This window comes from Lolium rigidum, chromosome 7 (assembly GCF_022539505.1).
Source record: "Lolium rigidum isolate FL_2022 chromosome 7, APGP_CSIRO_Lrig_0.1, whole genome shotgun sequence".
In the NCBI taxonomy this organism is placed as follows: domain Eukaryota; kingdom Viridiplantae; phylum Streptophyta; class Magnoliopsida; order Poales; family Poaceae; genus Lolium; species Lolium rigidum.
The window spans coordinates 38,315,039-38,328,171 of NC_061514.1; the positions used below are offsets into that span (position 1 = coordinate 38,315,039).

Here is a 13,133-nt window from a genome sequence, read left to right on the forward strand (position 1 = left end):
ATAAAATAGTGATGCAAATTGGACGTATCACTCCCACTCACTTTCTTGTAAATACAGGCCTCTCCATGACACTGTATAAACCCGAAGTCTTTCATCACCTTATCAAAGCGTCGGTTCCAACTTCTTGATGCTTGCTTTAGTCCATAAATTGAACGCTGAAGTTTGCATACTTTGTCAGCATTTTTAGGATCGACAAAACCTTTGGGTTGTACCATATACAACTCTTCCTCAATGTCTCCATTAAGGAACGTCGTTTTGACATCCATCTGCCAAATCTCATAATCCAAAAATGCAGCTATTGCTAACAAAATCCTTACAGATTTTAGCTTTGCTACAGGTGAGAAAGTCTCATCGTAGTCAACACCTTGAATTTGTCGGAAACCCTTTGCGACAAGTCGAGCTTTATAGACAAGTAATATTACCATCGGCATCTGTTTTTCTCTTGAAGATCCATTTATTCTCGACAGACCTTGCGGCTATCGGGTAAGTCTACCAAAGTCCATACTTTGTTATCATACATGGATCCCATTTCGGATTTCATGGCTTCTTGCCATTTGTTGGAATCCGGGCTCATCATCGCTTCTTCATACGTCGCAGGGTCTTCATCATTGTTATCCACAATCATGACATTTAGACAAGGATCATACCAATCTGGAGTGGCACGTTCCCTTGTCGATCTGCGAGGTTCGATAGTTATCTCATTTGAAGTTTCATGATCATTATCATTAGCTTCCTCTCGTTACCGGTGCGAGCGGCACGGGAATATCTTCCGATCATTGCGCTACTCTGATCAACGAGCAGAGATTCTTCAATCTCATCGAGTTCTACTTTTCTTCCGAGTCACTTCTTTAGTGAGAAATTCTTTCTCAAGAAAGGTTCCGTTTTTAGCAACAAAGATCTTGCCTTCGGATCTGTGATAGAAAGTGTACCCTATAGTTTCCTTAGGGTATCCTATGAAGACGCATTTCTCCGCTTTGGGTTCTAGCTTGTCCGGTTGTAACTTTTTTACATAGGCTTCGCAACCCCAAACTTTCAAGAACGACAGCTTAGGTTTCTTATTAAACCATAATTCATACGGTGTCGTTTCAACGGATTTTGATGGTGCTCTATTTAAAGTGAATGCGGTCGTCTCTAATGCATAACTCCAAAATGATAATGGCAAATCAGTAAGAGACATCATAGAACGAACCATATCTAAAAGAGTTCGATTACGACGTTCGGACACACCGTTTCGTTGTGGTGTTCCCGGCGGTGTCAATTGTGAAAGTATTCCGCATTTCTTTAAATGCATGCCAAACTCATAACTCAGATATTCACCTCCGCGATCGGATCGTAGAAATTTAATCTTCTTGTTACGTTGATTTTCTACTTCACTTTGGAATTCCTTAAACTTCTCAAAAGTCTCGGATTTATGTTTCATGAAATAGATATACCCATATCTACTCGGATCATCCGTGAAGGTTAGAACATAACGATAACCACCGTGCGATGCTACACTCATTGGTCCGCACACATCGGTATGTATGATTTCCAATAAGTCGGTAGCTCGCTCCATAATACCGAGAGAATGGAGTCTTAGTCATTTTTCCCATTAGACATGCTTCGCATCTATCAAGTGACTCAAAGTCAAGTGATTCAAGTAATCCATCGGTATGGAGTTTCTTCATGCGTTTCACTCCAATATGACCAAGACGACGAGTGCCACATATAAGTAGAATTATCATTCAATTTAATTCGCTTAGCATCAATGTTATGTATATGTGTATCACTACTATCGAGATCTAACGTAAATAAGCCATTCTTTTCGGGTGCTCGACCATAAAAGATATTATTCATAAAAATAGAACAACCATTATTCTCGGACTTGAATGAATAACCGTCTTGCATTAAACAAGATCCGGATATAATGTTCATGCTCAACGCGGGTACAAAATAACAATTATTGAGGCTTAAAACTAATCCCGAAGGTAGATGTAGAGGAAGTGTGCCGACAGCGATCACATCGACTTTGGATCCATTTCCAACGCGCATGGTCACTTCATCTTTTAGTAGTCTTCGTTTATTCTTTAGTTCCTGTTTCGAGTTACAAATATGAGCAACCGAACCAGTATCAAATACCCAGGTACTAGTACGAGAACCAGTAAGATAAACATCTATAACATGTATATCAGATATACCTTCTTTCTTCTTCTTGACAAGGCCGCTCTTCGGATCCGCCAAATACTTGGAGCAATTACGCTTCCAGTTGTCCCTTCTCCTTGCGATAATAGCACTCGAAGCATCGGGCTTAGGGCTAGTCTTAGGTTTCACAGAGGCGTGGCAGCTTTCTTGCCACCCTTCTTGAATTTTCCCTTAGACTTGCCCTGTTTCTTGAAACCGGTGGTCTTGTTGACCATCAACACTTGGTGCTCTTTCTTAATTTCAATCTCCGCAGATTTTAGCATGGCGAAGAGTTCAGGTAACTCTTTGTTCATGTTCTGCATATTGTAATTCATCACAAAGTTCTTGTAAATAGGTGGCAGTGATTGAAGGACACGATTAATCCCCGATCGTTAGGAATCACTATTCCCAAGTCACCGAGTTTCTTCGCATGCCCGGTCATGGCGAGCATGTGCTCACTAACGGAGCTGCCTTCTTCCATCATGCAAGCGAAGAAGTGTTTCGATGCTTCATAGCATTCCACGGCCGCATGAGTCTCAAATATAGTCTTCAACTCATTGATTAACTCATGTGGATCGTGGTGCTTAAAACGTTTTTGAAGATCGGCTTCCAGACTGCATAAGATGGCACACTGAACTTGAGAGTACCGAGTTTTCCAAGTTGCGTAAACATTCTTTACTTCATCGGTTTCAGTTTCTGCAGGAGGGTCACCTAGCGGTGCATCAAGCACATATTGCAGATTTCCGCCATTGAGGAAGATCCTCACATGACGGAACCGATCGGTCAAGTTGCTACCGTTGCTCTTAAGCTTTTCTTTCTCTAGGAACTCGGTTAAAATTGATTGATGACGCCATATCTACAACATATTTGCAATAGTTTAGACTAATGTTTATGACAAATTGAGTTCAAATTTTAATTCAATATAATTAAAAACTAGGTGAACTCCCACTCAAAACAATATCCCTCGCATTGTCTTAGTGATCACACGAACCAAATCCACCACACCAAGTCCGATCATCACGAGACAAGATGTAACTTCAATGGCGAACACTCAAAGTGTTCATCATATCAATCATATGATTCATGCTCTACCTTTCGGTATCACGTTTTCCGAGACCATGTATGTACATGCTAGGCTCGTCAAGGCCACCTTAGTATCCACATGTGCAAAACTGGCTTGCACCCGTTGTATGCACTTGTTGATTCTATCACACCCGATCATCACGAGATGCTTCGAAACGACAAGTCTTGGCAACGGTGCTACTAAGGATGAACACTTTATTATCTTGAGATTTTAGTGAGAGATCATCTTATAATGCTACCGTCGCGATCTAAGCAAAATAAGATGCATAAAAGGATTAACATCACATGCAGTTCATATGTGATATGATATGGCCCTTTTGTCTTTGTGCCTTTGATCTTCATCTCCAAAGCACGGTCATGATCTCCATCATCTTTGGGCATGATCTTCATCATCGTCGGCGTAGCGTCAAGGTCAATGGCGCCGTCTTCATGATTGTCCTCCATGTAGCAACTATTACAACTACTTTGAAATACTACTCAACATGAAATTTAAAGACAACCATAAGGCTCCCGCCGGTTGCCACAATACAATAATGATCATCTCATACATAGTCATCATCACATTATGGCCATATCACATCACCAAACCCTGCAAAAACAAGTTAGACGTTCTCTAATTTGGTTTGCATATTTTACGTGGTTTAGGGTTTTCGAGTGAGATCCAATCTACCTACGAACATGAACCACAACGGTGATACTAGTGTTGTCAATAGAAGAGTAAATTGAATCTTTACTATAGTAGGAGAGACAGACACCCGCAAAGCCTCTTATGCAATACAAGTTGCATGTCGAACGAGGAACAAGTCTCATGAACGCGGTCATGTAAAGTTAGTCCGAGCCGCTTCATCCCACTATGCCATAAAGATGCAAAGTACTCAACTAAAGATAACAAGAGCATCAACGCCCACAAAACCATTGTGTTCTACTCGTGCAACCATCTATGCATAGACACGGCTCTGATACCACTGTAGGATAATGTTGCCTAGAAAACAAAAAATTTCCTACCGCGAACACGAAATCCAAGCCAAGATGCAATCTAGATAAAGTTTCAGGTGGGATGGACATGGGACGTCCGCCTCCCATTCTCCCACGTCCCTATTATCCCGTTGTCCCATCTCCCTGTAATCCCAGCAACTCAAAAACGAATCGGGTTTCTTCGGGATATCCCACTTGCCCCTATTAAACTCACAAATAATCCCAAATGAACAGAGAGCTACATGAGCTGCCCGTCGAAGTCGTAGCGGCCGACCGTCTCGAGGTCGCCGCTGGCGGTGACGCGGACCTGGTACGCGCCCAGCTCTCCACGAACACGTACCGCATCACCAGCGCCGCCGCCAGCTCCGACAGCGGCCGCATCCCGCGCTCCTCCTCTCCTGCGCCTTCATAATCCCCTTGGGCCGCAGAGAGCGCCAGCCAGCGCGATGCCGGAGTGGCTGTGGAGCTCGCCGATGGTCTTGGGGAAGAGCGGGCGCTCCGCGGCGCGCTCCTGGGAGAGGCGTCCAGCGTCGAGGCCGCCGCGCGCTGGAAGAAGTTGAGGCCGCGCGGAGACAGGGAGGCGGCGGCGGCGGAAGATTCGCGTGAGCATGCTAAAACTGCGTAGAGGGTTCACTCGGGAGGGAGAGAGGGACGCGTGGGCTATCCCTGGGCTGATTGGGCTCGTCCCACTCAGCCCGTACGGGATTAGTGAAATTACTGAGAGGGTCAAACGGGATTAGTGGGATGGGATGGGACACGGGATTGCTGGAAAGTCCCATCCCGCTTGAAACTCTAAATCTAGAAGACGGTAGCAACGAGGGGATTATCGAGTCTCACCCTTGAAGAGATTCCAAAGCCTACAAGATGAGGCTCTTGTTGCTGCGGTAGACGTTCACTTGCCGCTTGCAAAAGCGCGTAGAAGATCTTGATCATGACGCCACGAACGGGCAGCACCTCCGTACTCGGTCACACGTTCGGTTGTTGATGAAGACAACGTCCACCTCCCCGTTCCAGCGGGCAGCGGAAGTAGTAGCTCCTCTTGAATCCGACAGGCACGACGGCGTGGTGTCGGTGGAGGTGTAGAACTCCGGCGGAGCTTCGCTAAAGCACGCGGGAGCTATGGAGGAGAGGGGGCGGCTAGGGTTTGGGAGGGGGTGGCCGGCCACTCAAGGGGGGCGGCCAGGTTGTGGTCTTAGGGTGGCCGGCCCCCTCCCCTTGGCCCCTCATTATATAGGTGGAAGCCCCAAGTGTTGGACTACAAGTCTCCGAATAAGACCCGAAACCAAAACCTTCCATGTGATAGGGAAACCTACCCAAGGTGGGAATCCCACTTGGGTGGGATTCCCCCCTTCCATGTGGGGGGGGTGGCCGGCCCCCATAGGGGGAGTCCACTTGGGACTCCTCCCCCACTAGGGTTGGCCGGCCATGGAGGTGGAGTCCCTCCGGGACTCCACCTTCCTTGGTGGTTTCTTCCGGACTTTTCTAGAACCTTCTAGAACCTTCCATAGAACCTTCCGCATCATTTTAATTCACATAAAATAACATCCTATATATGAATCTTATTCTCCGGACCATTCCGGAACTCCTCGTGATGTCCGGGATCTCATCCGGGACTCCGAACAAATATTCGAACTCCATTCCATATTCAAGTTCTACCATTTCAACATCCAACTTTAAGTGTGTCACCCTACGGTTCGCGAACTATGCGGACATGGTTGAGTACTCACTCCGACCAATAACCAATAGTGGGATCTGGAGATCCATAATGGCTCCCACATATTCAACGATGACTTTAGTGATCGAATGAACCATTCACATACAATACCAATTCCCTTTGTCACGCGATATTTTACTTGTCCGAGGTTTAATCTTCGGTATCACTCTATACCTTGTTCAACCTCGTCTCCTGACAAGTACTCTTTACTCGTACCGTGGTATGTGGTCTCTTATGAACTTATTCATATGCTTGCAAGACATTTAGACGACATTCCACCGAGAGGGCCCAGAGTATATCTATCCGTCATCGGGATGGACAAATCCCATCGTTGATCCATATGCCTCAACTCATACTTTTCGGATACTTAATCCCACCTTTATAACCACCCATTTACGCAGGTGGCGTTTGGTGTAATCAAAGTACCTTTCCGGTATAAGTGATTTACATGATCTCATGGTCATAAGGACTAGGTAACTATGTATCGAAAGCTTATAGCAAATAACTTAATGACGAGATCTTATGCTACGCTTAGTTGGGTGTGTCCATTACATCATTCATATAATGATATAACCTTGTTATTAATAACATCCAATGTTCATGATTATGAAACTAATCATCCATTAATCAACAAGCTAGTTTAAGAGGCATACTAGGGACTTCTTGTTGTCTACATATCACACATGTACTAATGTTTCGGTTAATACAATTATATGGTATATAAACATTTATCATAAACATAAAGATATATAATAACCACTTTTATTATTGCCTCTTGGGCATATCTCCAACAGTAGAAGGCAAGTAGATCTCGAAGGTTTCAACCGAAAAGGTGCTCGACTGCTAAAAACTAGGGTTGGATTAATAATAAGAACGGTCATTTCTTTGTCCCACGACTCCCCCTTATATAGGAGGCAGAGCCGAGGGTTTCGTATTACACAAGTTACAATTTGCCGGGGGACTCTTTGAATCCGACCCGTGAAGTTACAAATCTCTATATTCTTAATCTATCTCTACTTGCCATAGTCGACGTCTTCATGGGCTTCCGGGCTTCATAAACTTCGGGTAATGGGCTTCCAGTAAACCCCGGGTACTATCTTTGGCAGGCCCATCTGGGATGCCTATGTCACCGCCTGGCTAGCGGCATACTAGAAGACTTCAAGATGAATATTTTATATATGTGCCATTGTTTTTTCATTGACTGATATTTGTATTGACCTTATTTAATCTTTAAGTTATACTTAACTGATGTTGGAAATTATTAATAAAATGGGCTATCTACGTCACTTGATGCAGAGGTCGGGGCCTTTCTCCCCCATTTGGAAAAAGAAAGATAACCACAACATCAAACTACCACTTCATTGCAACACCCAGTCCCAATGTTGTAATGTCCCCACCATAGTAAGGATATGCAACAAATCTCCATTGGCTGCAGTAGAACATTGAGAAGTGAGTCCCAACAAATGCAACATCAAAACCGAACCGCGTGCATGTGCAGGGGGCGAAGCTTCCTTAGAGCAAAACCGGGTTGTGGCCCGCCCAACCCAAAAAAAATGTCTTCATCACCTTTGTATTTGTAAATCTCTACCCTAGTAACAATCCATGTTTTCTACGAACATGGTGTTTTGGCTCATAGGACTAGATGCACCTTTTATGGAAAATAGACTTTAAATATAATTTAAAATGTTAAATGAATAGGGATAGGTGTACATCAGAATATTCTATGTCCTCGCATAAAATTTTGTGGATAATTTTTTTGTGTGGCCTATGTAAAAAAGAAAAAAATCATGAAAAGCTAATTTAGAGCATAAAAAATTATCTTATTTATACAGGTCACAAAAATATCTTTTTTTCCACGATAATTTGTGTGAGAATATAAAATATGTGGATGTATACTCAAATATTTTTTTCCAAAATTCTGAACATTTTGAAATATGATGTTTGGACAATGGGTGCTTTTGCACCCACGAGCCAAAGGGAATATCCGGTTTTCTACTTCAGTTGTTTGGTATGCCCCGCTGTTTTGCTCAATCTCTATCGGGGCATATGCGACCATCACATACAACTAGAAAGAAACACGTTTGTAACATGAGAAAAGATATGCTCGAAGCAACCGCCAAAAATCTTTGCAAAATGTCGCTCTTTGGTTTTTAGGATTTGGAACCATTGGAATTTTTCATTTGGTCTACTTTGTATACAATTTTATATGATTTTTTTCTTAGGTTTTTATATGCGCTTTTCCTCGCAATGCAACCAAATAACTTGTATTTTAGTTAATCGTAGGATTCAACATGTCACAACATCTTACTTCAGAAAAAAAACATGTCATAGGACATTCGGTCATGACTGATAATTCTGTTTTTGTATTTGGGTCTATTTTAAATTCAGCCAGAAAAAAATGAAGACCGAAATATACTTTTTAGTTTTACTACCCGATAAATTCGGGTACCCAATAATTCGGATTCAGGTTCGACCATGACCGAGTAGTGTGGCCGATGTTGTCAACACAAAACTTAGACATTATTTAGTAAAAAGGTTGGCAACATTTTAGATGTATTTTGCATATTTTTTATTGCATATATTATTATCAATTGACGGGAATAAACGTTCAACAATTTAAAGAAAAATGTAACAATGATAGAGAAGTTTGATTAACATTCAACAATACCACATCTCACACACATCACAAAATTCTAAAGATTGGGATAGTCTCACGTAAAATTCGATCAGCTTGGTCTATTTGTTTACTTGGCATATATAACCGAATTGAGCAAACTAAATTCGGTCTATATAATTTTCTACATAATTTCTTTATCGGTCATTTCGGTCTTGGTCTTTTCTGATTCGATCTCGGTTTTTTCTGTTTCGGTCTTCGGTTTTTCCCACCTCAAAACATCTATTACTACGGAGTTTTTGTATTTCGGGGTTTTAGAAATTCTGCATACCGAACGGCACTAAACAACTCTGAAAGCGTAATCCCACGAGCTCTCACATTATCCGCCACCGAGTGGTTAACACGGGTAATACACGCTTCACGTTTCCCTACAGCCTCGCTCGAACGCCGCCGTCACGAGCCGACGCCGGTCGCCGGAAATGGAGAACCCGAACAGGAAGAAGAAGCGGAAGAGGAAGGGACGCGGCGGCGAGCCAGCGGCCGCCTCCTTCGGCCGCGACGTCTTCCCCATCCTCCTCGCCGCCGTCGCGCCAGCCGCTCTCCCCTCTCCCCGCGCCTCCTCCTCCTCCTCCTCCTCCGCCGCCGCCGCCCGCCTCCTGCGCCGCCTCCTCTCCCGCTCGCCCCGGGCGCCGCCGCTCTCCCCTCTCCCGTCATCCCTCGTCGCGCTCCTACCGCTGCTCCTCTCCTCCAGGTACGCACCCCCTCCCCCTCCCCCTTCCTGCTCCCGCAGCAAACGCACTCTTGGTCTCAACTGCTCTCTTAACCTGTCCGCGACTTGCAACGCAGCTCGCATTCCGTGGCCGCGCTGAGCTGCGAGGTGGTGGGCGCGGCGGCGCTGCAGTCCATGGAGGCCGACGAGCTGCTAGCATCTGATGGCGGAGTCGCCGGTGGCCTGGCGCGTGCGCTGGGGAGTGGCAGCCGGCGAGTTGCCGAGGCTGCCTGCAACGCCGTGATGGACCTCTCGGCGTCTCCAGTTGGCAGGGAGCGTCTCTCGGGCTCCCTTGTTCTGCCCAGGCTATTGTGAGCATCCAAGCTGTTGCTGTAGGCTGAAGCATATTAGCTGTTTTATTGTCTGATAATTCTTTCAAGTTCAGTTAAAAAAATTAACTGGTAGATCCCTGAATTGTTGTTCTGTTCATTCACTAGCTTGTTTTCCTACCGAAGATTCTGAGTATGTGGAAATGTGATTATACTTCAGAAGAATTAAAACCAACCTTAATCTTCACAAGAGTACCTTAAGCTACCTATACATTAACCCACCAGTCATCTGGCATCCAACCATCAGGCGATTACTGTCATGTGATGGTATAGCTTTGCATTTTATCGACTACTTCTAGAAGGATAGCACCACAGTCTGTTTTAACTGATGAAACAGATGCTTTTTGTTTGCACCTCCTGAATATCTTCAGCCAGTGGAATTAACTTCTTTTAGGTATCTATTTTCTCAGGTGGAATCTATTTCTGGGGTTGTCGGCAGCAGGAGTGAGAAGTGCCAAGCAAGGGTTTCAGACCCAAATAAATGGTTGTACTTGATCACTGACGCAGTGGTGCTTATGTTGAACTCCTGTAAAGTCGACAAGTTACGCAATCTGCAACCTGGGCTAGTGAGAAAAGTTATGTGTTTGTTGTATGAAGTATGGAGCAAAGTTCGACTCTTAGAATCATCAGCTGACTGCAGCAACTGGAAGGATCAATTTCAAAGCAGACCATATGAGATAGCGGAGGCTATTTTTAGGCTTTCGATAGACCGTGCTTGTCCTGGTGGCCTGGAACCTGATGAAGTCAGGAAAAGCCTGTTTGGACAAAAGGAATCTGACTTAGAAAACTTTGTCCTTATGTACTGGGAAAGCTCACCTTATTTGTACAGGAGGAAACAAAGTGGTCTGGAAGGGGATCCTGTGTTCACTGCATTGCGTAATGCTTTTGACCTTACAACACCTGATGCTATCATTGAGTCATTTATACAGGGGCTTGTTTCTTGCCCTGCTATTGCTTCGGATGAACTCAACATAGACTCATTTCTCCATGAGGTTCATGATTCCTTGGGTGCTTCTGTGAAGTACAGGCAAGATGTAAGAGTCGTGAGAACCCGAGATAAGACCTCAACAGGATCAGGGATCGAAGAGCATTTCTTTGATGATGGAATGGTTTTCCTGGATGTAGCTGCATTTGTTGACGAATGTAAAGAGGCAGTCAAGAATGGATTTTCAATTGCCTTGCGTGGCATGGAGTTCCGGTCAGAAAAGGTTGCTGCTATAGCTTCTGCTCTGGCTGATCTGTTTGGTCAGCCTTCTGTTGGAGCCAATATATACTTCTCACCTCCAAGATCTCAAGGCCTGGCCCGGCATTATGATGACCACTGTGTGCTTGTTTGGCAACTACTTGGGCGCAAGAAGTGGAAGATTTGGCCCAATACGAGGCCAATATTGCCTAGACTGTATGAGCCTTTTCACCCTTTAGATGACTTGCTGGATGATAGTGGTGGAAGGGTGGAAGTTTTGCATGAAGGAGACATAATGTATGTTCCTAGAGGTTGTGTCCACGAGGCTCACACTGAAGTCGAAGATGGTGAATCTGAAGTCAATACATCCGCCAACTACTCGCTTCATTTGACCCTTGCCATTGAAGTCGAGCCACCATTTGAGTGAGTATTCTTACTTCTGCAAAGAAAGGCATTCTTTGCATGCATGCCCAGTGGTTCTGTTTTTCACCATTTACCTTTGTTACAGGTGGGAAGGATTTGCACACATTGCTCTTCACTGTTGGTTGGAGGAGCAGACACTTGGGTGTAGCTCAGGATCTATCAACTCCAAGTTGGAAGAACAAGCTCCATTATTTGCTCTCCTGCTGCATGTGGCCATCAGGCTCCTCTCTGACGATGATCCTACTCTGAGGAAGGCATGCATGGTCGCGGCGAAGCTCCCATCATTCAGCAACTCCTGTCCAACTTCTCACTCCAACTCTCTCAGAAACCGCCATATGTCAACCTTCATCGAGATACTCAACAAGATCAATAACACCTGCATCCTCAAGGAGGTGCTGAGTTGGATCGAGCTCGCGGTTAAAGGAAAGACGTACGAGCCCGTCCAGTGGATGTCCTGGCTCCGGCATCTCCCACGGCAGCAGCACGGAGACGCGGCAGCTCGCAGTATCGACTTCTGCGACGTCCTGGGACCTTTCGAAGAGCTTCTCAACGTGTTCAGCTCAGATCCTGAACAGGCCTCGGCTGACTTCACCAATTTCAAATCGAGGTTCTGTAGGTGTGCTGCCTACGATGATGCTTGCAAGAGCTTCAACATGCTGCTCCACATGTATAGGACAACTAGGACTCAGTACACAAAGGGCATGCTGGGGCTGCACGGGAGACATAGGAGTTAGTTTCTGGAGTGGAGATCGAATCCTCAATTCCTGGCTCATGGCAGATAAGTTTCAGTGATTACGTAGTTAGGCATATATTTTTGGTCAGTTTATCTCGGTTTTAGTACTCGGATCCACGGATTCTGATGTTACGTACGAGTGGAGTGAGAAATCACGTTGCAAAGCTACAAAAGAAAAGATTCTGAAGCATCTCCACAGAAATCACCAGTTGCAGTTGGTACGCATAAACAACAGCTTGTTTGCAGGAAAGATATACATCTCTGGTACCGAGCAGTTGGACTGACTGAAAGGAATCTCTTAATGCCAGGTCCCGCAATCGTTGCAAATAGATGGCGCTCCTAAAACCGGTGATCTCAACCCCAATTATTGCTGCCTGGTCAGAGCCTTCCAAAATGGTGAAAACTAAACATATCACGATGCAATTCAACCCCGATAAGGTTTTGGGTTTGGAGAGGTCACCTGGGTTCAGCCTGCTTGCCTCTGGAGACAGGATGTGACAATGATGACTTGTTGGATGACAGTGGTGGACGGATGAAAGTTTTGCATGGATACATAATGTCTGTTCCTAGAGGCTGTGTCAAGGCTCATACTGACGTTGATGATAGTGAATCTGAAGCCAATGCATGTGCCAATTACTCTCTCCATTTGACCCATGCTATTGAAGTGCAGCCACCCTTTGAGTGAGTATTCTCCCTGTTGCAAACAAAGGCATTCTTGGCATATGCAATTATGCGTGTCTAATGGTTCTGGTTCTCACCATTTACCTTTGTTACAGAAGATGGGAAGGATTTGCACACATTGTTCTTCACTGTTGGTTAGAGAATGAGCAACCTGGAAGGAGCTCTGGATCTGTCAAGTCCGAGGTGGAAGAACAAGCTCCATTGTTGGCCCTCCTGCTGCACGTGGCCATCAGGCTGCTCTCCGATAGTGATCATACTCTCAGGATGGTGTGCATGGTCGCAGAAAATCTTCCATCATCCAACAACTCCTGTGTGACAGCTGTCTCCAACTCTATCAGAAGCAGCCATGGGTCTCCAACTGTCTCCAACTCTATCAGAAGCATCCAGCAACTTCATGATATACTCAGCAAGATCGACAAGAAATGCAACTTCGATGAGGCGCTGAGGTCGATCAAGCTCACGTGAGCAG

At 45.0% G+C, this 13,133-nt stretch overlaps 2 protein-coding genes across 3 annotated transcripts; both read left to right on the forward strand.

Moving 5' to 3' along the window:
* Positions 1–9,025: 9,025 nt before the first annotated feature.
* LOC124671203 lies at positions 9,026–11,984 on the forward strand. Its single transcript, XM_047207613.1, has 4 exons — positions 9,026–9,135; positions 9,393–9,626; positions 10,039–11,250; positions 11,336–11,984. The coding sequence occupies exons 1-4, from the start codon at positions 9,026–9,028 to the stop codon at positions 11,982–11,984; spliced, it is 2,205 nt and encodes a 734-aa protein (XP_047063569.1).
* Positions 11,985–12,515: 531 nt separating this feature from the next.
* Positions 12,516–13,129, forward strand: LOC124678414. Of its 2 annotated transcripts, none has more exons than XM_047214309.1 (2): positions 12,516–12,664; positions 12,760–13,129. In XM_047214309.1, exons 1-2 carry the CDS (start codon positions 12,516–12,518, stop codon positions 13,127–13,129), a joined length of 519 nt encoding a protein of 172 aa, XP_047070265.1. The 2 variants fall into 2 exon arrangements, with proteins under 2 accessions (XP_047070265.1, XP_047070266.1); XM_047214310.1 differs by having other exon boundaries at positions 12,763–13,129.
* Positions 13,130–13,133: the final 4 nt, after the last annotated feature.